Raw genomic sequence first — 24,268 nt, forward strand, 5'->3', positions numbered from 1 at the left:
CATTATAACAATAGTCTTATTGAACGCTGAAATTTTTTCGCCATACGTTGAAGTTCTTTTTTGTCAAGCGTGGTATACAAGTTGACTTTGCTATCCCATCATATCAGATGTATATTGTTTCCCATTAAGAGTAAAATTTGTGCAGCAGAAGTATTTTTTTTGTTACAGTATGCATTCAAGAGGAAGAGAAAGATATTTCAGAGGTGGGGGGGGGGCAGACACTCTCAAGAAAAAAGGGAAAATTTGCACTGCAAGCTACCATGGGACAAAATTGAGCAGAAAAGAAACCAACAGAAAGGTAAAACCGATGATACAGAAAAAGGTAAAGCACCTGAATCCGCTCACTATGTTGTGGCACAATGTAACATTGGATTAAATGAAGATTTATTTAATGCTTCACATGCTTCTTGGAAAAATTATTGGTTGCTTGATTCAGGAGCAACCCGCCACGTGACTCATAGAAAAGATTTTTTTGAAGATTTCACTGACAATGTTGATGGAGCACTATACTTTGTAGATCAATCAAAAATCAAGCCATCAGGGCTTGGTACAATCAGGCTTAAACTGCCTGGTATTCCAGACTTTCTTCTGCATCATGTTCTATATCCCCCACAGCTCAAGAGAAACTTGCTGTCCCTGGTCCACATCTGCTAGCAAAGTCACCCCATTCATATGTTTGATGGCAAGCCTGAGGTAAGAAAAGCATGTGACCACTCACTTGTCATGAGGGGAATAGAAGAAGAAAGGCTTCTCAAGCTGCAAGGAACCTCTGCTCATGCACAACATTTCCCATACAATTGTCATCATGAAGAAGGTACGCTTCCATCAAGTTTATTATGGCATGCTAGATTTGGACATTTGAACTATGACAGTCTCCTCTTATTGAAGAAAAATGGTGTTGCTGGTTTGCCTACAACTCCTAGGAAACTTAAGCAATGTGATGCTTGCATTATAGGAAAGCATAGAAAATAGTCTTTTCATGATTCACATTCAAGAGAACATAGGAAGCTTGAACTCATTCATTCAGATTTATGTGGTCCAATGCCTGTTCCTTCTGCAAATGGAAATAAATATATCATGACATTTATTGATGACTACACCAGAATGTGTTGGGTTTATTTACTGAAGAACAAATCTAATGCTTTTCAAACATTCAAGAATTTTCATAAATGGATTGAAAATGATGCACAATCTCATATTGGGTCTATTCGCACTGATAATGGAAAAGAATACACATCAAATGAATTTGAAAACTATCTTTGCTAACATGGGATCAAACATCAAACAACTGTGCCTTATAATCCCCAACATAATGGTGTAGCTAAAAGAATGAATAGGACAATCTTAAATATGGTACAATTCATGCTCTTCTTCAAAAATGTAAAGATAATGTTTTGGGCTGATGCTGTTCCATGTGCTGCATATATAAAGAATAGATGTCCATCTAATGCTATAAGAAATAAAACTCCATATGAAATGTGGTATGGACATGTTCCTTCGGTAAAGCATCTCAGGGTCTTTGGTTCCACCTGTTATGCCTTGATACCAAAGGTACATAGAAACAAACTTGGTGCTAGAAGTCGTAAGTGTATCTTTCTAGGATATTCAAACACCTCCAAAGCATACCGCCTCTATAATGAAGTAAATAAGAAATTTGTTGTATCTAGAGATGTAATTTTTCTTGAATCATCCAAAACTGACAATGTTGTTGAGCGGCAATTTGATCGCTTGGATAGATTCACAAAAGCAAAATCATTTTAAGAATTTGATAATCAGATTCCACATGTCGAAGGGGGGATTCCTATACTAGATAAACATGTGGAATCTTCTTCTAAAGAACACTCTCCCCCGCATGAAACTCCAACAATGGATGATGCTTTAAGTGATGTAATTGATAAAATTGGGAGACTCAATCTTGATTCAGTCCCAAATCAGTCAATGGAGCAACCTGGACCATCTCAGAAAGGTCGCCCAAAGTGGGTGACAAAGACACTTGAAAGTGTTCATCCTGATGAAGTTGGAAAGACAGGAACCAGAAATTCAAACTGGAAAAATGGAGGTGATGTAGATGACTCTAATTCACCTATTGATATGGATGTTTCTTATGATTGTGAATTGAACTTGTCTACAGATTTTGAACCAACTTCCTTCAAAGAAGCTGCTTCTCATGATGAATGGAAAGAAGCGATGCAAAAGGAGTATGATGCACTCATAAAGAACGACACTTGGAAGTTGGTTGATCCTCCATTAGGAACCAAACCAATTGGCTGCAAGTGGGTCTACAAGAACAAGTATAAAGCTGATGGCTCACTTGACAAGCACAAAGCTAGGCTTGTGGCAAAAGGTTTTGCACAGAAGGAAGGGGTCGATTACGAGGAGACTTTTGCCCCCACAGCAAAATGGGCTACCATCCAGACACTCTTTGCACTAGCAGCTCAGAACGGTTGGAAAGTCCATCAAATGGATGTAAAAACTGATTTCTTGAATGTAGATCTAAAAGAGAATGTTTTTATGTCCCAGCCTGAAGGATTTGTCATGAAAGGACATGAACCTAAAGTATGCAAACTTGTGAAGTCCTTGTATGGCCTCAAACAAGCACCACGAGCCTGGTATGAAAAACTGACTGAGCATCTTATGAAACTCAATTTCAAACATTTTGATCTTGATGATGCAATTTTATTTGTCAAGAAAGTTGGCAAAACAGTTGTATATCTTGTGGTATATGTAGATGATCTTTTGATGACAGGGAACAATGGAAGCTACATTGCATCCATAAAGAAGGAATTGGGGAAGAGTTTTGAAATGACTGATTTGGGCTATGTTCATTACTATCTTGGCATTGAAGTAACCCAACATCCAAAGTCCATATTTCTTTCTCAAAAGAAATACATTGGAGATCTGTTGAACAGGTTTGTCATGACAGAGTGCAATCCTATTACTACTCCAATGGAACAAAACTTAAAGCTCACATCTATTGAAGGAAAAGAATTTGAGGATGCAACAAAGTATAGACAGCTTGTAGGAAGTCTCAACTACCTAACTACTACCAGACCAGACATTTCATTTGTTGTTGGAATCCTCTCCAGGTTTATGCAAAAGCCTTGTGAGGGACATTGGTTTGCTGCGAAAAGAGTTCTAAAGTACTTGAAGGGAACTCAAGACTTTGGAATCAAATATACACAGGTGGACGACTTCAACTTGATTGGATACTCTGATTCAAACTTTGATGGAGACAAAGAAACTGGGGTATCAACTTCAAGATATGCTATGAGTCTTGTATTAGGAGCTGTCTCCTAGAGATCACACAAACAATCAGTTCCAATAGATTCCACAACAGAAGTAGAATACGTGGCAACAACTGAAGCAACAAAAGAAATTGTGTGGCTCAGGAAAATTCTTAAAGATTTGCAGGGAAAACAAGTACAATCAACTCCACTCATGATTGACAATACCTCTACAATAATGTTGGCCAAGAACCCAAAGTTCCATGATCGAATGAAGCACATCAATACTAAATATCTTCTGATTCGACATCATGTTGAAGCCAAAACAATCCATCTCCATCATTGTTCCACAAATGAGCAAGTTAAAGACATCTTCACCAAAGCGCTTGGAAGAGAAAAGCTTGAACGATTCAGAATGATGATTGGACTCACCAACATCCCTTTATATTAAGGGGGGAATGTTGACACCTAATTCTTGTGATTGGGTGAATTATTGTAAATAAATAAATAGGAAATATGAATAGTCATCAAGAGATGAACTAAATAGTCAATCCCTCATGTATATAATGAAGACCTACCTAATGGAATAAAACAGTCAAATTATTTCTGCCTGATGGAGTTACTGCCTGGCCTGACAGATTCCTTCGTCTGTAGAATGTATACGAGACCAAGGATCGAAAGAGGTACCATACTCTAAAGACCTATCTATCCAAACACTCGTTGAGTGATAATTCAAGTTTGCCGCCCAAGCCCAGAAAATTGATTGCTACAAAGATTCTATGGGGCTTGGTGGCAACACCTCGTGGTGATACACACTATGAAAATTGTTAGAGTTCTTTATAATTTCAGGGGATGTAGAAGATATCATATGACAGGTTTCCACTGTGGCCACTTCCGCAAGTCCATGTGGAGGTGGGAGGGCAAAAGTACCCATTAAGGAAGGGTCTTTTAGGAGACCTACTCTGACATTTTGAAGTGATTGATGACTTCCACGGATCAATGGAATGCTTCCAGTAGCTTGTGAACTGTTGGGAAAAAAGGCTAGTTGGTTGATGATTGTGATTCCACCTTGGAAGGGAAATGCAATATTTCTAAAGTATGTAGACACAACGACAGCCATAGCATAATTTCATGGTCTTCCTCGTAAAATATTGTAATCAAGGTTTCCATCAATAATAATAGGTATTTGTATACTAGCATAATGTATCTGATGCTGGTAACTTTGATAAGGTTGTTTGACATAACCAGTATAGTGTGGTTGTTGATAGCCGTTTTGAAAATGTGATTGTCCATTACCTTCAGAACCTTGTTGCTTAGGTCCTCAGTAGGTTTGATATTGACCAAGCCCAGACTGAGGTTGGGTTTGTTGGAATTGCAGTTGTTGGCATTGTACCAGCCATGGTTGTTGGACCATTTTTTGTTGTCCAATACTGGACCAAGATACGGAGTGATAATAAGTGTTTGAGCCTGAGTCATTCCAGGTAAGGAAGCACTAACTTGAGGTTGTGATTGAGCTGTAGAGACAAGAGGTTGTTGTATTGCAACCTAAGATACTTGAGGTTGAGACACAACAGGTAGTGCTTGTACTTGCGACATAGTCACAATAGTAGGTGTAGTGGGAATATTCGACACAGGTTGGGTTGGTTGCATTGAATATACAACCCTTGGTTGTTGTGGTAGTATCAGTACCCAACCATTGGATGTAATTCTAGTTTCACCTGAATTTTGTTTTAAACTCTCATATGGTTGTTCTCCAAGAGAGAACAATGAAAAAGGATATTGCCCTCCATATGGCAGTAGTCAAGTGTTCAAAGGATATATCGGTCTTTGAAGACTGGTCTGCCCAAATTGATATTGGCATGCAGGATCAATTTGCTGAGTTTCAACATAAGAAATACCATATGGGACTCCAGATGAACAAATAGGAATAGACCATGTCGTCAAAATAGCCTCTGAGTGCACTCTAGCTAGTGATTGATATATAGCTAGGACAAATGGTATACCAGCAAACATTGTAGGAATGGCAGCAGGAAATTCTGTTGTAGCTGTATCAGATGACACAGTCCTAGATGTTGATGGTTGCTCAGACATGTTTAGTCTATCCAAAAGATTTCCTAGCGATTCGACAGAAACTTGCGATGAAGGATGATTAAAAGGACCAACTTCAGGAGTAGAAGGATATAGATGAATCGAAGTTCCAAAATGTAATGGGGTACTGGATGGAGAATCCTCTACTATCTCCTCTATAGCAATTATTCTAGGTGGAAGGGGTAGACCATTAGGTCCGTAAAAGATTTCTGGAGCCGAAGAAGGTATAGCTTATGCAGTGACAGATACCGGAGGGGTAACACCTTCTAAATTCAGGAACTCAACTTCCAAATGTTCAGTTAAATTAACTTCAGTCTCTGGATCAACTCTAGATGGAGCTATTTCAGGTATAGAAGTGTCTACCATTACACTAGGATCAGTTGTAGTGTCCTCTTGTAACTATGGAACTTCTTGTCTAAAGGCAGATGTACCAGAAATGATTGGAGTAACTTTAGTCTCTAACGATGTTGAAACGAAAGTTCCAAATAAACCAGGTGAATTGGACTCAGTTAAACGAGATTGTTTTGCTCGGAATGGCTTCATTTCCAGAGTCAAAGATGGTTGACTCGTTAGTCTCTGTGAACGATGGGGTTTTGATTGACATTCTTCCACGATTGTGGATTACTTGATCAACTCAAAATTAAGGGGAAAATAATGTTATTCCGAATTTAATAAATTTTAATGGCGTTTTGACACAACTTTGCTTTTTCAATTTTTAAGAGTTGAGAGAAAGCTAAAGATGACTCTAGTCCCCTTCGATTTTTAATGAGCCTAAAGTGACAAGTGCTCAGATGAACCTTTTCTTTTAAAGAGTCGAAAATGAATGAAAGTGACTACTCTGGAAATCTAGACAGAGGGATTACCAAACCAATCACAAAACTACAAAATACACCTTGGTGATAAATTAAAGAGAAATTACCAAAGACTTATGTACCGCAATCAATCTTCCCGAATGTTGTGATCAGTGCATTGTGATTAATAGGGTGGTAGACTCGGTTTCCTAAAGATAAAGGATATAAGCCTATTTTAGTCTCCCAATATATACGCGACGGTATGGGGAGCACAAGTTTGTGCTAGCACTTGTCATATGAAGTAGAAGGAATCACCCAACCTTCAATGAAAACGATAGTTACTAGATTTTACGATGCTGGAACATGTCTCTAGCCTAGACCTCTCGATATGTTGCGTTAAGTTCCAAAGCGTTGTTAAGTTCATTGAAATTTATTTTAGAGTTGATCTTGTTTAAAGTTTTCCTTTCAATGGTTCACCGCGTGATGTTGATTGGAAATTCCTAAAAATATAATCTACAATGATAAAAAATCATTGTTTATTTTGAGCAATGAAAATCCTAGCTACTAGGGAAAGAAGATTACAATTCTTTCAAACAAAGAGCAAAGAGCACACATTAGTGCATTTTCCTAAATTGCAAATGCATGTATTTGGTTTTTCATTCTCTTTAATGTGAAAAATGCTAAAAAATAAAACTAAATGCAACAAAGATTTGAAATATTTCACTCAAAGTGACATTTCGAAAATTTCTTTCTCAAAATAGAAAGGAAGACTAAATGACACTTTTCAATTTCAAATAGAAAATGCTTTCGACACTTCAAATATCAAAAAATCAAATCAAATACATGAAAAAAATTTCAATCGACTATCTAGGGAAGGAAGACTCCATGACACTTATCTTTTTGACACAAAACAATAGTTACGACACTTTTTGTACCAAAACGACAGATCAATTTAAGTAACTTTTCGACAAAGGATTGTAAATGATGGACAAATACATAAAAACATTTACTATTCCTAATCAATGGAGGCTGATCTGTGTGATGCAAGTAGGCTTCAGTAAGGAGGCACTATTCATAAGTAGCAAATCAACTAAACAAAACTAAAAACAAGGACAAAAACCCTAAATTTCAAGAATGGAAATAGGTTCAGTGAGTCTTCGCACCTGGGCTTCACAAAAATAGGGATGCATCACACCTACTACACTCGAGAAGTGTGATACATACTGGTTTACAGTGACAGATGGTGCGATGGGCCAGGGAGCACAACTGAAATGGGTTTTGGCTCAAATTTGCAACTGATTTCAGTGGGTTAAGCTGAGCTATGATGGGCAGTAAAAACCAAAGTATAGAGGAATGATCTTGAGAGGTTACTAAGCTACCAAAAGGGCATCTAGAATGCTTGTAAGTCAAATGTTTAATTCATAAACGAAACCAGAGATTGACTGAAGCAACATTCATCTACTATGCAATTGCAAAGCAAGAGTAGTTTGAAGGCTACCCGGCTGACTTTAGGCTCTAGCTATAGTTTATAAAACAAACAATAACAAAAACCAAACATCTATTCAATCCCCAGTTGAGTCGCCATTTTGTTTCTGGGAAAACTAGTGTCTTTTCAATCGACTAGCCCTCTAGGTTTGGTAGCTACCCCAGAAACAACAGTTTAAAGCAATTTGTGATTTCTTCTATGTATAATAGATAAGAGAAAGACAAAGGAACCAACCTAGATCTTCCGCTTAACTCCTTGCTTGATCTCTCTCCGCCTTGACAGAGCTTGCAACTCCTCTCCGTACTTATCCCGCTTGGAGAGTACCTGTAGGAACACAGTAACAAAGAACCATCAAAGTATCTTGATCTATTATATCATAATCATTATGGAATCAGAAATATAATGAACACACAATGGCATTCACGAATAATAACATTCACAATTTCACATTTATATGGAAGAAAACGCGAAGAGCTTTATTAAATAGAAGGGAGAATTACAGCCCAGTTGTCTGATCCAGCATCATCCTCCCAGCATCAAGCTCTCTGCACCTCATGAAATAGCAAGATCACACTAACAATACAATGCTCTTTCTCAAATACAAACTATCAACACTTCCTTTCAATTCAGAAAATTCTAGCCTTTGGATCTCATAAATGGGGGATCCATTTATAGATGTGTGCAAGGGTGTGAGTCATCTCTAGGGTTTGATTAGTGTCATTCCACTTGTTACATTTGGTTCCACAAGAGGGGAGATAACTGAAGTTCAGATCTCTTACTCATCCTTGGGCGAATTCAGAGAGGCAAGTATCAGAAGGGAAGTTTCTAGAAGATTCTATGAGCATCCACTTAGAAAACTGTCAAGGACATTTGTCCATCCTTGCTCATCACACCCTATAGAAGGCCTAAACAGTATGCATCGCACCTGGCCCATGTAGTAATCAGTATGGTTCAATTTAGGCCATTTCTAGATGGTTTTTCAGGCAGAACTTTTGGGGAATGATGTAATCAGATGACCATGTTATTTTAGGGTATGAAACAACTCTTTTAGGGGTTAAAGAGCCCTAGTTTATCGACATATAAGATTTGGGTTGAAGTGCCCAAATATGTCTATAACAAGAAGAGTCATACATTCGAATACTTTAAGTAGTTTAAAAATATGATTGAAAGACAAACAGGGAAACAAATAAGAATTCTTCGTTCTAATCAAGGGGGAGAATATAAGAAAGATGAGCTGATCAAATATTGTAAAGATCATGGAATTTTGCAGCAGTTTACAGTACCCCAAACTCCATAGAAGAATGGAGTAAATAAAAGGAAGAACAAAACTATGGTGGATTGTGCTAGAAGTATGCTTAAAGGTAAGAATCTTTCAAATGGTTTTTGGGCTGAAGCAGTGAGTACTGTGATTTATTTAAAAAATAGGAGTCCTATAAGAAGTCTTGAGTTTAAAACTCCTTTTAAAGCTTTGTTTGGATATACGCCTACAATAAAACACTTACTAATATTTGGATGTAAATCATTTGCCCACATACCCAAGGAATATAGAAAGAAATTAGACTCAAAAGCCATTAGATACACTTTTATAGGGTATTGTTTGTCATGTAAAGCATACAGATTATTTAATCCCTCTACTCACAAGATCTTTGTTAGTAGAGATGTTAAATTCCATGAGTAGGATAGTGAAGAAACTAATGAACACTATGATGGATGGGACATTCTGTACTTTGAAGAAGAGGATGCAGAGAACAATCAAGATTAGCAGCAAACAAAGGCAAAGGATGAACATCAGCAACAGCAACAACAAAAACAACAACAACAACAGCAGCAACATTAGCAACAGCAGCAGTAGGAAGAAATAAGGTTTGAAACCACCACCCCACCACTCAGGAGATCAGGTAGGAAAGCTCAAATGCCTGCAAGATATAGGGAAAATGCATTTATAACTAGTATGATGAATGTTGTTGAACTGTCTAGTTATAAAGAAGAAAATGAATGTAATGGATGGAAAGTAGCCATGGAACATGAATATGATTCAATAATCAGAAACAACACTGGAAATTGGTAGAACTCCCTAGAGGAAAATAGGTCATAGGTTGCAAATGGTTATATACATTGAAAATTAATGTTGATGGAACTATATAAAAACTGAAAGCTAGGTTGGTTCCAAAAGGGTACACACAAAAAGAAGGGATATATTATGAAGAAACCTTCACCCTTGTAGCTAAATTGAACATCATCAGAATGTTAATTTCTTTAGCTACTAAGAAACATTGGATGATGCACCAACTAGATGTAACGTCTGCATTTTTGAATGGGGAACTGAAAGAAGAGGTTTATTTAGTGCAACCAGAAGGGTTTGTCCAGAAGGGAAAATAATATTTAGTTTGTAGGTTGAAGAAGGCACTCTATGGACTAAAACAAGCTCCCAGGTCGTGGTATGAGAAAATTGATTCATTTTTTCTACAAGCTGGCTACAATAGAAGTAAGAATAGCCTTAATCTTTACACCATGAAAGATGAACGAGGGTGTATAATGTTGATTTCATTATATGTAGATGATTTGATAATCAAAAGTGATTATATATATCTAATTGATGAAATCAAGTAGCAAATGTCACAGATGTTTGATATGAAGCATCTCGGTGAACTCAGATACTATTTAGGTCTTGAGATCTGGAGAGATTCAGGTTAAACATTTTTGTCTCAAGCAAAGTATGTCAAAGGCCTATTAGAGAAGTTTAGAATCGATCAGTGAAAGTCTACACCAGTACCATTGCAGCAGAATATCAAATTGTAATGTGAGGATGGCTCAAAAGTAGTAGATGCAACACTTCAGAGATAGCTGGTTGGGAGGCTGATCTACCTAACCACCACTAGACCTGATTTGGCTTGTGCAGTTAGCGTGTTAAGCCAATTTATGTCTAAGCCACTCGAAAGTCATTGGAATGCAGCGAATAATGTTTTGAGGTATCTACAAGGTACTGTAGATTATGGAATTATTTACACTGACTCTTTTGATGTTAGACTAGTAGGACCTGTAGATTCAGATTGGGCAGGAAATGTAGATGATCGCAGATCTATAACAGGTTATGCATTTAATCTTGGATTCGGGGTGATCACTTGGAGTAGCAAGAAGCAGAACACGGTCTCCTTGTGCTCAGTAGAAGCAGAGTATCAAGCCATGTGTGTAGCAACATGCGAGGTGGTTTGGTTGTGGAGACCTCCCCAGGATGTTGGGAAGAAAAAACAGTCGCGACAATAATTAGATGTGACAATCAAAGTTCAATCAAGCTAGCCAACAATCCAGTGTTTAACAAAAACACGAAACATATTGATAATAAATTCCATTTTGTAAGGGAGAAAGTGCAATCTAAAGAAATTCATCTAGAATATTGTAATACATGTGATAATGTTGCGGACATTTTCACTAAGCCCCTTGGAAAAGTAAAATTTCAAATTTTTAGGGAGATGTTAGGCATATATGTGAACCCATTCTCCATTAAAGGGGAGTGTTGAAGATAATGGAGAATACCCTAGAATAGGTGGAGTTGGTTCACGTAGCCTCAAGATAGAATTAGTTTCTATTTCTTAGGATGTTGTTCTAGCTTCCCTAAAACCATGTATTCTATTTAATGTGTAATGTTGATGAACAATGTAGAGTGTTCTATAGAGCCAAACTCTCTTGGTTCAGACTCTCTTTCGTAGAGCTAACCAGTGAGTTTTATTTTCATTAATACAAACATTGCCATTTTTATCATTAGCTTTAATACTAATTATATTAAATTATTATGGTTTTGTAATTTATAGATTTAAAATTTATATTGTTTTCATATAAATTTTGTATAATGCTAATAAAATTAATTTCTAGATTAAAAGAATTTATATGTGTTTTATATAAATTTAATATAATGGTTAAATAATAATTACATAATTTTAAAATCAACAAAATTTATACATTTAAACTTAATAAAAAAATCTTATTTATTAATTTATTTATTTTTCAAAATATTAAAACCAAATGCCAGAAGAATAAAGAACCAACACTTTATAATTGTTACGACTATGGGGTAGCAGGTTAAGTGGGTTTGATTGTGGGGAAGGCTCCACAGTTAAGCATGCTTGAGCCAAAGGAAAACTGGGATGGGCGACCTCCAGGAAGTCCTGATTACCAGATGCAAGGCTTGGAAGTGATGATTCACGCGATGTGATTTATTCCACTAGTTTCAATCCCACTTCTTCAACCCTGTGAGCATCACCCGATGCAATGAGTGGTGAGTCGACTATTCAAAAAATCATGAGAAATTAATCAGTTACAACTACCTCACATTGAAATGGTCATAGATGAATGACTTAGTTAACGCAGTTGAATCCCCAAAAATGATATTTGATATAATGCACTGCGAAAACCCCCAATATTTAACTTTATAATTATGTTTTTTTTCCTGTAGAAAAAATCGTAATTTCCATTAAATTTTGAAAATTACATTTTTGTAGATGCCAAATCATATGCATATGTGAGGCAATGTAGCCTGACAAAAAGTTGGTAAGAAAAAGAACAAAAAGAAAACTCAAGAAAATGTGATCCACGCGAGGAGCATTGAGATGACAATATGGGGGGAATCATGTTTTCCTCCCCTTTTTCTTCTCGACCTTACGCCACTCTCCTTGGGACAGTATCATGGGAACAAGTTGAAGTGGTTTTCCATTGCCTGGTCGTGGGTTTTCCTTGTCAGAGTCAAAGGTGTCTAATGTATGCTGCCTTTTGGTTCCACTGATTTCCATTGTATCGAAAGGCTTTTCTGGTTGTGGCTCCATAGGTCCTTGTGGAGGCGTCTTCTGATATTTTTCTTGGTTGTTATCATTTGGGATGGGATCTTCCTCCTCATAATATCCATCTTCTTCAGGGTCTGGTGGCAGGAAATTCCAGCCCTTTTGATGTCTTCAAGTTTTCTTCCTCCTTTGGCTTTCTTTTTTGTATTCTGGGCATGCATTTTGAAGATGTCCAGTTTGTTGACATATTATACACCTGAATACTATGTTTTCATAGTCTATTGTCTGCATCTAGTTGTGATCTTTGTGCTTCAGCTGTATGCAATCTAGTAAGCGCTTACTGAGATCAACTTCCACACAAAATTGTGCGAAAGTAAAAGTTCTTTCATCCACTCTTTGTGTGCCCATTTTAATATATCTTCCAATTGTATTGCCTATGCATGCAAGAACCTTTTGTTCCCAGAAATGCATAGGGAGATTATGTAGACGTACCCATACTATCATCTTGGAAACTATGAAGGTGTTGGCATCAAACTCTGGGAACCATGGAGTGACAAAGAGGCTTGAAGATCCCTAGAACCAAGGTCCCTCCTGTATCACTATGTCTCTTACCTTTGTTGATTGAAATTTGACTATAAAAAACCCTTTGGAGCAAAGATGAATCTCACAATTTAGAGACCATTTTGTGAGTATCCAATGGAATAGTTCAAAGGGTTTTGGCTAAAAACCATTGAAAAGACAAATGATGGCTTGCTTTTCATAGTTATTACATACCTCCTCTGTTTCTGATATATCTATTTTTAGTTCTGGTGTATAGTTCAGTTGCTCCACTATGTATGGACTGGGTTCTATTTTGGCCTACTTTGGAGCTATTGTAGGAGATTTTCCCCCTTGTAATATATGCTTGAAGGATATTCCTTCGCTTCTATACTGCTAATGTGACTCTGGACCATGTTTTGTTTTGGACTCATTTCCTTCTTCTGTTTGTTTAGTTGAGCTGCTGGTTGTTGCACCTCCTCATAGTCTCAGATTGAGTATTATGGTAGATCCTGGCTTGATGTTGTAATCCTTAATAGATCTGTAATCCTGTAACATTCTGCCCCCTGATAGAAGATGTTGTTGTCCATCTGGGTAGCCAATATGATTGGAAATGTTGTGCTTCAGATTTATAACACTGTCTATAGCATGGACCCAAATCAAGGTTGTTTTCCTTAAGGGGGTTTTTACAAATATTTGAAAGAAATTAGGGTTTGTCCCATTAGAACCGATATTGGTATTCAGGGTTCGGGAGCTAGTCTAAGAGAATTCCCCCACTATAAATGTCTCTTCAATTGCATCTGCCCCAGTACCCTCGCAGAGAGTGGGTATGGTCATCTTGGTCGAAATCCTCTGCATCAAGAAAGATTTCCCGACCTTATTCGAGAGCTCAATAGGCCAGAGATTCATGATGATGATTCGGTCTTCCGGAATCCTATGGGCATAAATCACCTTCAGCAATGTCGCTGCCTTCTGATCCTCCACAATCTCCCATCCATCTGTCAAAGCCCTGATTGGCTTCTCCAGTTCTTTGATGGCAGTCCCTTCGGCCCAAATGAGAGACTTCTCGATTGTATCCATGTTTTTCCAGGCAACCAAATCTGAGTAGGTCAGGTCGGCTGCCTTGTCGACACCATTCCCTCGGTTCTTGGTAGGTGAGTTAACGGGGCCAAGCCCTATCCCTGCTTCCGCATCGTATTTCTCGACAACGAATCTGAGGAAGAGATGTTTGCCTCGACGGAGCCATATGACCTCCTCCAGCCCAGGTTCGAATATCAGTGAGCTGTCACTATTTGCCTCCATCCCCACTTTGATCTTCGGACACTTGGGTTCGATCATGGCTGTCGTCAGCCCTCCCACGTACCCTGCTCTATTGCAGCAAAACTTTACCATGGTCGTGAGGTTAAATTTATTGAAGGGGCTTGTCTTCAGGATTCTAACTTCTCTTTATAATTGTGTTATCCTAACATCAATCCTATATTTGAATTCAAACAATACTCAAAATACCAAACACATTGATTATAAAATCTAAGTGTAATAGAATGGTGTAATACCTATCATAGCCAACATTGAAACTCATTCCTTGTGTCAACGCTCTAACAAGATAGAAATTGAGTTGTGGGTGATCTAGTAGTGCAAAGAGTCTTGAGAAATTTACTAACTGTTCTTAAATGTTCACCAATAAATCTTTCTTCCTATGTTGTGTAACAAATTAAAGTGTAGAAATTATACTTTAACCTAATGAGAAAATGAGTTACTCAGAGGGATTAAATAAAAATAGAGTCCCAGTTATGGGGAAGTGCCAATTAAAATGAAATAAAAATCAAGCATACCTCAACTGAATCATGCAGTAGCATATCAGTTAAAATTGTACCTTGGAAACCTTAATAGGAAATCAATATCTAATCACTTTGTTGAACCCCCTTTTCTTAGCAATTGTTGAATTATAATAGTATTTTGACATTTTTTAACTTTATAGATTACAATCCCAAAATTTCAACATTCTTATTTGGTTGAGTATTTCTTCACTAATGAGCTACTAAAACTATTTGAATTTTGTTTGGATTTAATTTTGGATCACACCTCCCTACTAGGAGGTTTTTAGTCTTCAAAATTTGATTCATGGAAGGGATTGAAGCATATGGGTTCAACTTTACTCATCTTTCTAAGTATATTATTCCATAAATTGTGAGGGATATTTGCTTCTTGTTTTATCTATTAAAATTGTTGGTTCTCCTTATTTCTTTGTTACTAAGGGCATTCTACGTCTCCATGTTTGTGTTTTGATGTTATGGGCCAAAATGATCTTTATCCGAATGATATTTCTTTTCTCCCATATAAAGTCCCATAGATTTTCCATAAGTATGGGCTATCAAACAACACGTCCCAAGTATTCATGTTCACATACATGAGCCCACATAAAATGTAATACAATGTAAGTTGCAATAGAAAATTTATATGTACAAAATTAACAAATCATGCTAACAAAGAAGCATTCAAACATGACAAAGATTTACTTAGATATTATAGAAAAAACCTTAACAACTCTCTAGCTACATAGGTATATATTTATCTTGGTATTTTTATGTGTGTTAGATAATATACCATTATTACTATTAGGTAAGCATCCACCATTATACAAACTACAAAGCGTTTGCTTGAAGTAAATTTTGTTTTTAAAATAATTTTTTCCTTTTTAATTTTTTCCACTATTCCAACAATTCAGGCATACAAATTCACATTTTGTTAGAGTTAATGGGAGAAATGTATTTTTCCAATGCATTCTTCTAGATCATGTTTGTTCAAACTACATAGGTGTTGGCCGGATAAATCAATCTTGTGGACAAGGCCGATCTCCCTAGTATCAAAAGATATCTAGCAACAAGTAGGACAAGCAAATCTACATTTCTCTAAACATATTGCGATTCATTAATAAAAACTATAGAGGTGTTTAGACCCTACCTTAAGTTCAACGCTAGTTTGTAGCAACCATCCTTCAACTGTCCGAAAAAGTTTCCTTTTGAGAGCCTACAATCACAAACAAGCACACATCAAATAACACCTGCATAGCTAATATCATAAATCATGTTCATTATGGTGATCAAGGAATCCATAAAATAAACCATAAGACACAGCTTATTGACAAAAATAAACTTATTTGTATTAACTTTGAAATAGAAGAACCTTACAACCTTTGGTGCCTTGATGTTGTACAAGCTCTTCCCAGGGTCCGAAATAGGAATCTCCTTTACTTTGACAAGCCTCACAGTCTTCCAAATGAGATCAAAGAGGTATGTAATCTCTCCTCACAAAAGCTCAATTAGGAAGTCTAAGTTCCAGGAACATTTCACCTCAAAAATATTCAGCTTTCAACCCCCCCAATAACCAGCCCAATGCTTCATTTTATAGTGCAAAGGAACGAGGTTACAGGTCCACCTATGAAGGGATAGAGTCCTCCTTTAAAGGGATAAGCTCCTCACATCAAGGGGTTAGTTCCTTAAGGTATGGGATGCTTGAACCTTAAAGGAGCGAAATTGCCACCTCAAGATTCCTTCCAGAAGCTTCTAGAAATGACTCAAAGTGAGTTTTTAAGAATATACTTGCACCTTTTTAACTTTTATAGGGGTCCGCACCCATAACACGGAGACAGAGCGGTCAGGTACGCAGGGGACATTACCTTTAGGTGCGGGACTGCATGTAATGCTAAGAGAAAGTGCAAAACCAGAGTTTTATAGAATTTTGAGGGCTTTCTCTTATTTTCAAGGCTTGATATGAAGAATTGAGGCTTAAGAGTTGCAAAGGAGCAAAGTATGAGTGGTAATGGACTCACACATATTGTAGAATGTCAAGGTGACAATTTTTGTGCAACAGATTGCCCCCTAAAGTCCGAAGTCTGTAATAGATGAAGATAGAATTTGTCATGTAAGAAGAGTGAAGTACTTTATCACTTCAAGGATCATCATGTGGACACCCCAGTCAGAACCTGTAAAAACATTCAACACAAAGTATATATATGTGAACATATCATCGCTGAGATAGGCATTCCCATGCTCAGATCAAAACTGACTAGAAAACTAACTAAACTGCTCTGATACAAGAATGATTTTGTAATACATCACGAGTATAGACATATGTAGACACAGTATGGGCGCAACCATCTGTTTATGAATAGTCCACTGTATAATGAATAACAAAATTCCTCGCAGCTTGGATGGTAGAAACTAGATCCAGGGTCTTGATTTCTGCTTCCCAAACTAGCACAATTCTATCCATTTGAATGAATGTATCGAAGTCGAACATGGTAGAAACCATTTGATTACCAGTTAATGATGCAAACTATTAACAAGTGTGAGAGAAACCACCAGTAATGTCAATGGCTCTCAAAGTACTCAGTACAATCCATGAAATGCGAATAAATGAGTTGATGTCGAATATGTCATAGAATCCTTTGATCAAAGGTCAATGATGCAACCTGTCATCGAAGGCGAGAAACCTGCCATTATGGCATGCAGATTCCAAGGTATTGACGATTTCTAGATCAGTTTTAATTAAGCGTTACTTTTATGGGTTGTTTCTTAAGTCAATAAGTATGGAAATGAAACTTTGATGGTGTGAAGACTCAACTCCAAAAAACTAAAAAAGCACCTAAAATGATAAACAATTCGTTTTTTCTTCAATGAATTTCTAGCTAAAAGAAAGAGTTTGAGAATGCAATTCTTTGAAAAACAAATATTTCTTTCAACAGCTAAATGAAAAGGAAATATTTTTGTCTTTTTCAATAAAAACTCAAAACGAGACTACTAATTATGCTCACAATAAATCCCTTTCTTTTTCAACACTCAAAAACTACAAAAAACGATTCTTTCAAAAGAGATTCTACAATTTCTAGAAAACACTCAAAACTACAAAAACTAATCTTGAGATCTAAAAACTTCTAAAAACCTAATCGAAATAAAAGCTTCAAATCTTTTTGAGGACATTTTACTTAGTTATTCAGTAAACTAAGGATTAATTCGTTCAGAATAACAAATCAATCAAAAAACATCCAGCTATGTTTTCTTTTATAAAAATGAAATTCAAAACTTATAACCAAGTTCGTTCAAAGATTTGCAAAGAGAAAAATAAATCTATTTCTCACCAAAGGCAGATTTCACAAACCAGTCAGACTCATCAAGAAGACAAAAGAAAAACACCAGGGTAATCTAAGGTTTCTTAGGCTTCTAATCCTTGAGTCACTATAGAGACCAAGTGAAAACCAATCTAGGCATGCAAAACTTCTAGAAAATCATCTAAAACAAAAATACCAATGGAACTTACTCACAAGAGATTTTTGACAGAACACATGCAGATCTGGGTAGACACTAAAAGCCGTAAATGAAACCTAAACTTAACTGGAAGAAAACATTTTAGGTTTTTCAAAAAATTTCACAGGGTCCGCAAGCTTCTAGAAGAACCAGATGCGGTACCACTCTGTGTACTAAAGGAAAAGTGCAAATATGCTCGCACTGTCTGTAAAAAGAAAGTGTGGTCCTCTGAAAACTTCAAAAAACAAAAAATAATCCAGATCCTAAAAACTAGCCAATCCCACACACATCAAGCAAAAGCCAGAAACAAGAACAAGTTTCTCAAGTCAAAGAAAAAGGAAAACCAAAAACCAAATTCAGTTCCCCAGCAGAGTTGCCAATTTGTTGGCCGGATAAATTGATCTTGTGGACAAGGCCGATCTCCCTAGTATCAAAAGATATCTAGCAATAAGAAGGACAAGCAAATCTACCTTTCTCTAAACATATTGTGATTCATTAATAAAAACTATATAGGTGTTTAGACCCTACCTTAAGTTCAATGCTAGTTTGTAGCAGCCATCCTTCAACTATTCGAAAGAGTTTCCTTTTGAGAACCTGCAATCCCAAACAAGCACACAATTTAATAACACCAGCACAACTAATATCATAAATCATGTTCATTATGGTGATCAAGGAATCCATAAAATAAACCATCAAACACAGCTTATTGAGAAAAAAAAGCTTATTTCAATTAACTTTGAAATAGAAGAACCTTACAACCTTTGGTGCCCTGATGTTGTACAAGCTCTTCCCAGGGTCTGAAACACGAATCTCCTTTACTTTGACAAGCCTCACACTCTTCCAAATGATATCAGAGAGGTATGTAATCTCTCCTCACAAAAGCTCAATTAAGAAGACTAAGTTCTAGCAGCATTTCACCTCAAAAATATTCAACTTTAAACCCCCCCAGTAACCAGCCCAATCCTTCATTTTATAGTGCAAAGGAAGGAGGTTACAAGTCCACCTATGAAGGGATAGAGTCCTCCTTCAAAGGGATAAGCTCTTCAATCATGTTCGTTATGGTGATCAAGGAATCCATAAAATAAACCATCAAACACAGCTTATTGAGAAAAAAAAACTTATTTGTATTAACTTTGAAATAGAAGAACCTTACAACCTTTGGTGCCCTGATGTTGTACAAGCTCTTCCCAGGGTCCGAAACACGAATCTCCTTTACTTTGACAAGCCTCACACTCTTCCAAATGATATCAGAGAGGTATGTAATCTCTCCTCACAAAAGCTCAATTAAGAAGACTAAGTTCTAGCAGCATTTCACCTCAAAAATATTCAACTTTAAACCCCCCCAGTAACCAACCCAATGCTTCATTTTATAGTGCAAAGGAAGGAGGTTACAGGTCCACCTATGAAGGGATAGAGTCCTCCTTCAAAGGGATAAGCTCTTCACATCAAGGGGTTAGTTCGTCAATGTATGGGATGCATGAACCTTAAAGGAGCAAACTTGCCCCCTCAAGATTCCTTCCAGAAGCTTTTAGAAATGACTCAAAGTGAGTTTTTAAGAATATACTTGGGCCTTTCTGACTTTTACGGGGGTCCGCACCCATAACACGGAGACAGAACAACCAGGTATGCAGGTAATGCTAAGAGAAAGTGCAGAACCAAAGTTTTATAGACTTTTCAGGGCTTTCTCTTATTTTCAAGGCTTGATATTAAGAACTGAGGCTTAAGACTTGCATAGGAGGAAAGTATAAGTGGTAATGGACTCACACAGATTGCAGGATGTCAAGGTGACAATTTTTGTGCAACAATAGGTGTCATTATTATTCCAATAGTAATTGGTTGTTATAGTTATATGTTATACCTATTCCATTACTATAAATGAGATTTTATCATGTGTTTGGAAAACTATTAGAACCAATAAATCTCTCCTTAATTAGTCATAATGGTTCAACGCCCCAGCTAATCATTATTTTTTTATACAAGTGGTTCACCACTTCACCACAATGTCCCTTGAGACATGTGGAATCATTATACTCAAAAAAAAATATTATTAAAGCAGAGTTGCACCACTATAATAATACCAATGTCACAACAACAGAATACTAGCACAATGTTCTAGTAGAAATGTCATAGTAACATAGCAGTAGAGTGATGTCGCAACAATATAACATCAGGATGGTGTTGTAACAACGTAACAATACGGTGATGTTGCAACAACACTATCAGAACAATGAAATAACAAAGTGGTATTGCAGCAATGGTGTCGCAACAACAAATAATAAGGTGGTATTGCATCGATGTTGTTACAACATGCTTATTTAATCTTCTAAGCTATTAATTGAAGTATGTTGGTATGGATTCCTTTTGTTGGAGATATCATACACTTAAATGTACTTGAGTTAGACTAGTGAGTGGATTCATGCATGACAACCCTATTATCATTATGAAGACTAGGGCACTCCATAATTGCATGCATGAGTTATACTAATATCCACTTGCATGAGATAGTTAACTAATGACTACAAGGCCACTTAATTGAGACTCTCTCCACTTGCATGAGACAGATAACATATGACTACAAGGCCAATTAACTATGATTATCTCCACTTGCATGAGACACATAACTTACAATGCATGGCCAATTAACTAGGACTAGATGTTAGTTCTTTTTACTGCATTTTCACATATCTCTAGATTCACTACTCCACTCACTACTATATTAGTTCGACCATGTAGAAGATATTGCATTGAATATTCTCTCACAACTTTCTTCTTTTGTGCATGAATAATAATCATTAATTATTTCCTCTATCAATTTTCTGTCTTCTTTCTTTACAGCTTTTGTTCATTGTTTCTAGCTAAATCCAATTTTCTTTCTTTACAACTTTTATTCATTGTTTCTAGCTAAATCCGATCTACACAAGTTCAAAAATAATTTTACACATTTTGGTCGAAATTTACTCTTATATCCTAGGCACAAATACTACATACTTACAAACCAATAAACATACTAAATGAAGTTGTTAATACATATTATTATTATTATTATTGATAAATCATAAAAAAATAAAAAAACAAATAAAAAATAAAAAATCTTAATTTTTAACATTATACACATCAAACAACTTTGCTACTAAAAAATCACGAGTTCAATTCTTCTTCGTGGTTGAGCCTATACATAGTAATCCCTTCAAGTAGATCCCCTGTATAAATATTAGACAAATAACAAAAAACCAAAAAATATACTCATCAAAATAATTAGACATTCTTGCTTTATTAAAAAGCAAAATACAAATAATATAAACTTCAGAATAAATAATAACTATAGTAATTAAAAATACTAATAATTATTGCTCTGTTTTTTGTCCGTATTATAGTAAAGATCTTATAATGTCGTCTAGTTAAATATTATAAAAAACAAATAAAATAAAATCAATCATAATTATAATTACTAATAAATTATTTTAATTAAAAAATAATTAATAATTATAATTATATTTAATAATTAAATATTATATTTATTTTGATTTTAAATTTATCTCAAAAAAATCAAAATCAAATTTATCTTTTTTTAAAGTCAAATATCATTTATAAAATCAAATCAAATCTCTTTTCATTTTCATTATAAAAGAGTGATAGCATCTTTGATCTTGTTCGCATCGCTCAATTCAATTTAATACCAATGGTGAATAGAGTTTCCATTCGGCGTAAAGGAGAGATATTATCTTTGATCTTGATCGCATCGCTGCATTCATTCAATAGCTACGGTAAATAGAGATTCCGTTCGGCGTTCCTTTCGCAGCTGGGTATGCTAGTGGTTTTATGTTGATTTAGACAGCACGCACCAACGGTCTTTTTCTATCACGCTCAGCAGATTTAGCATTTGTAACTTCTCCAATCATCCGGTTTTCTATGTGCACGCGGCAAACGTCAATCCTCGCTGGCGAGAGTTACGTGTCCGTGTGTTGTTATTCCCAACGTACCATTATCAACAACGCCAGCGGCCGACTACTTTAGCATACTTCCACATATCCATTTAACCGCTGGTCAACTCCAGCGTCACGATCCATTGATCAAAAACCAACCGTATCAAGGAGCACTCAAGCATCTCCCTACATGGTTTGTCAACTCGAAGATCGCAACTCTTACGGAGAATCCAAGACCCAACTCATACGGAGGATCCAATACCCACTTTGGTCTTTTGGTTCTCTTTGTGGAAGACGTAAACGAGATCTGAGATCCGCTAATAAATAGCAGCGGGAGAGAGAAACCAAACCCATTCCCTGAAAGACAGTCGGCTCCGCTGAGTAGTTGGTCTCTGTTTGCCCAACTTACGACTGCGCGCCTCAACATTTCACTCTGAATTTTAATTATCAGCGTTGTTAATTTTCAATGGCCGCCTTTTCCTCTTCTTCGAAGAGCAGAGAGAATGGAGATGAAGTGGTAGATAAAAGATGCAGTATGAGATTCGAAACGGTGAAATACCTAAGTGAAGTGGGCGTGAAAGAACTTCCCAGTAGATTTATTTTGCCCGATACCAAGCGTCCAAATGTCAATACAGTCGTAAGCACTGCACCACAATATGATCTCCCTGCTATCGACATTTCGAGTTTGGAGGGTCCTCACCGTCTCCAAGTTGTCTCTTCCATTGGCCGAGCCTGCCAAGAAACCGGGTTTTTTCAGGTATAGTTATTTTGTTACTCGCATAAATCATTTGAACCCTGGTAGAATGGACTTGTGATACGAAGAGTAAATTGCTTAGAATTAATTTGCAGGTGATTAACCACGGTGTGGAGGAATCCTTGATAAGCGAAGTGATGAGAGTGGCCTCTGAGTTCTTCGAGCTGCCCGTGGAGGAAAGGAACAAATTTGTTTCCGAGGACATGATGAAGGCAGTGAGATACGGCACCAGTTTCAATCATCTGAAAGATGGAGTGTTCTGCTGGAGAGATTTTCTGAAGCACTATTGTCATCCCCTCGACAAAATGTTTCCACTATGGCCTTCAAATCCCTCTGATTATCGGTGAGTTTCTTTGAAAATTGAACAAGTCATCCTATGAATGAAGTTGATAGTATGTACTGATTCTGATGAGCATGATAATCTGCAGGAACGTGATGTCAGCATACAGCCAAAAGGTAAGGTGGCTAAGTTTGAGGATAATGAACTCAATAGTGGAGAGCTTGGGATTGCCCCACAACAAATATATTGTAGAAAATGGTTTTCGTGACGAGGGCAGCCAAGTCATGGTTCTCAATTACTATCCTGCTTGTCCGGAACCCGAACTTACCTTGGGCATACCACCACATTCAGATTATGGCTGCATTACCATTCTTTCCCAGGATTCTGTTGGAGGCTTTCAGTTACTGCACGATGGCCAATGGAAGGCAGTACGACCATTGCCCAACTCCTTCATGGTAAACATCGGTGATCACATAGAGGTACTTACTGAGTCACTAGTCCTCTCTAATTATATTTCTCCATTGCTTAAGATACCAATTCCTTTATAATGTTCTGATACAATATGTTATTGTATGATTTATTCAGATTCTGAGCAATGGAAAATACAAGAGCGTGGTGCATCGAGCAGTGGTGAACTCCGAGAAATCCCGTATTTCGGTGGCGTCTTTGATGAGTATGCCTTTCGAAGCGAAAATTGGTCCCGCAGCCGAACTCATTGATGAACACCACCCAGCACTTTACAGGGAGACGAACTTCGCCGAGTTTATGAATCTGCTGGTTTCCAAGGAGTACAAAGCAAGGGAATTCCTAGATTCAATTACACTTGAAGGCCAAGACACACTAAATTAGTCACTGCACCAACTGATGAAAACCTTTCACCCAGATTTTCTCGTTCGTATTTCTTTGCTTGTATCAATCAGACGAGTACGGATATAGGACTAAACCCTCTATATGAATCATATATCGGCATCTTTCGTTACCATGTATTTGGCAATCTGCGTCAGATATTACTTTCAATGATATCGAGTGCATCTAGAATTGCTTTTGCTTCTTATTTTAGGAAAAAACCCTCTAGCTGTCGGATATCGACATCTTTTTCAGACTCAGATA

At 36.8% G+C, this 24,268-nt stretch overlaps 2 protein-coding genes across 2 annotated transcripts; one reads left to right on the forward strand and one right to left on the reverse strand.

Moving 5' to 3' along the window:
* Positions 1-13,657: 13,657 nt before the first annotated feature.
* LOC149234563 (UDP-glucose 6-dehydrogenase 5-like) lies at positions 13,658-14,290 on the reverse strand. The gene has a single exon (XM_089368312.1). It carries the CDS (start codon positions 14,288-14,290, stop codon positions 13,658-13,660), a length of 633 nt encoding a protein of 210 aa, XP_089224438.1.
* Positions 14,291-22,590: 8,300 nt separating this feature from the next.
* Positions 22,591-24,007, forward strand: LOC149234564 (putative 2-oxoglutarate-dependent dioxygenase SLC1). The gene is made up of 4 exons (XM_089368313.1): positions 22,591-22,881; positions 22,974-23,221; positions 23,307-23,637; positions 23,744-24,007. Exons 1-4 carry the CDS (start codon positions 22,591-22,593, stop codon positions 24,005-24,007), a joined length of 1,134 nt encoding a protein of 377 aa, XP_089224439.1.
* Positions 24,008-24,268: the final 261 nt, after the last annotated feature.

Source organism: Pinus tabuliformis, chromosome 8 (genome assembly GCF_031772625.1).
Source record: "Pinus tabuliformis cultivar Carrire ecotype Pingquan chromosome 8, CPIR1, whole genome shotgun sequence".
Taxonomy (NCBI): domain Eukaryota; kingdom Viridiplantae; phylum Streptophyta; class Pinopsida; order Pinales; family Pinaceae; genus Pinus; species Pinus tabuliformis.

Bases quoted from the DNA above. Each gene is read 5' to 3' on its own strand.
- LOC149234563 (XM_089368312.1), bottom strand. From the start codon at position 14,290: ATGGTAAAGTTTTGCTGCAATAGAGCAGGGTACGTGGGAGGGCTGACG.
- LOC149234564 (XM_089368313.1), top strand. From the start codon at position 22,591: ATGGCCGCCTTTTCCTCTTCTTCGAAGAGCAGAGAGAATGGAGATGAA. The intron at 22,882-22,973 runs GTATAGTTATTT...ATTAATTTGCAG, and splicing joins AAGAAACCGGGTTTTTTCAG to GTGATTAACCACGGTGTGGA. The intron at 23,222-23,306 runs GTGAGTTTCTTT...GATAATCTGCAG, and splicing joins TCAAATCCCTCTGATTATCG to GAACGTGATGTCAGCATACA.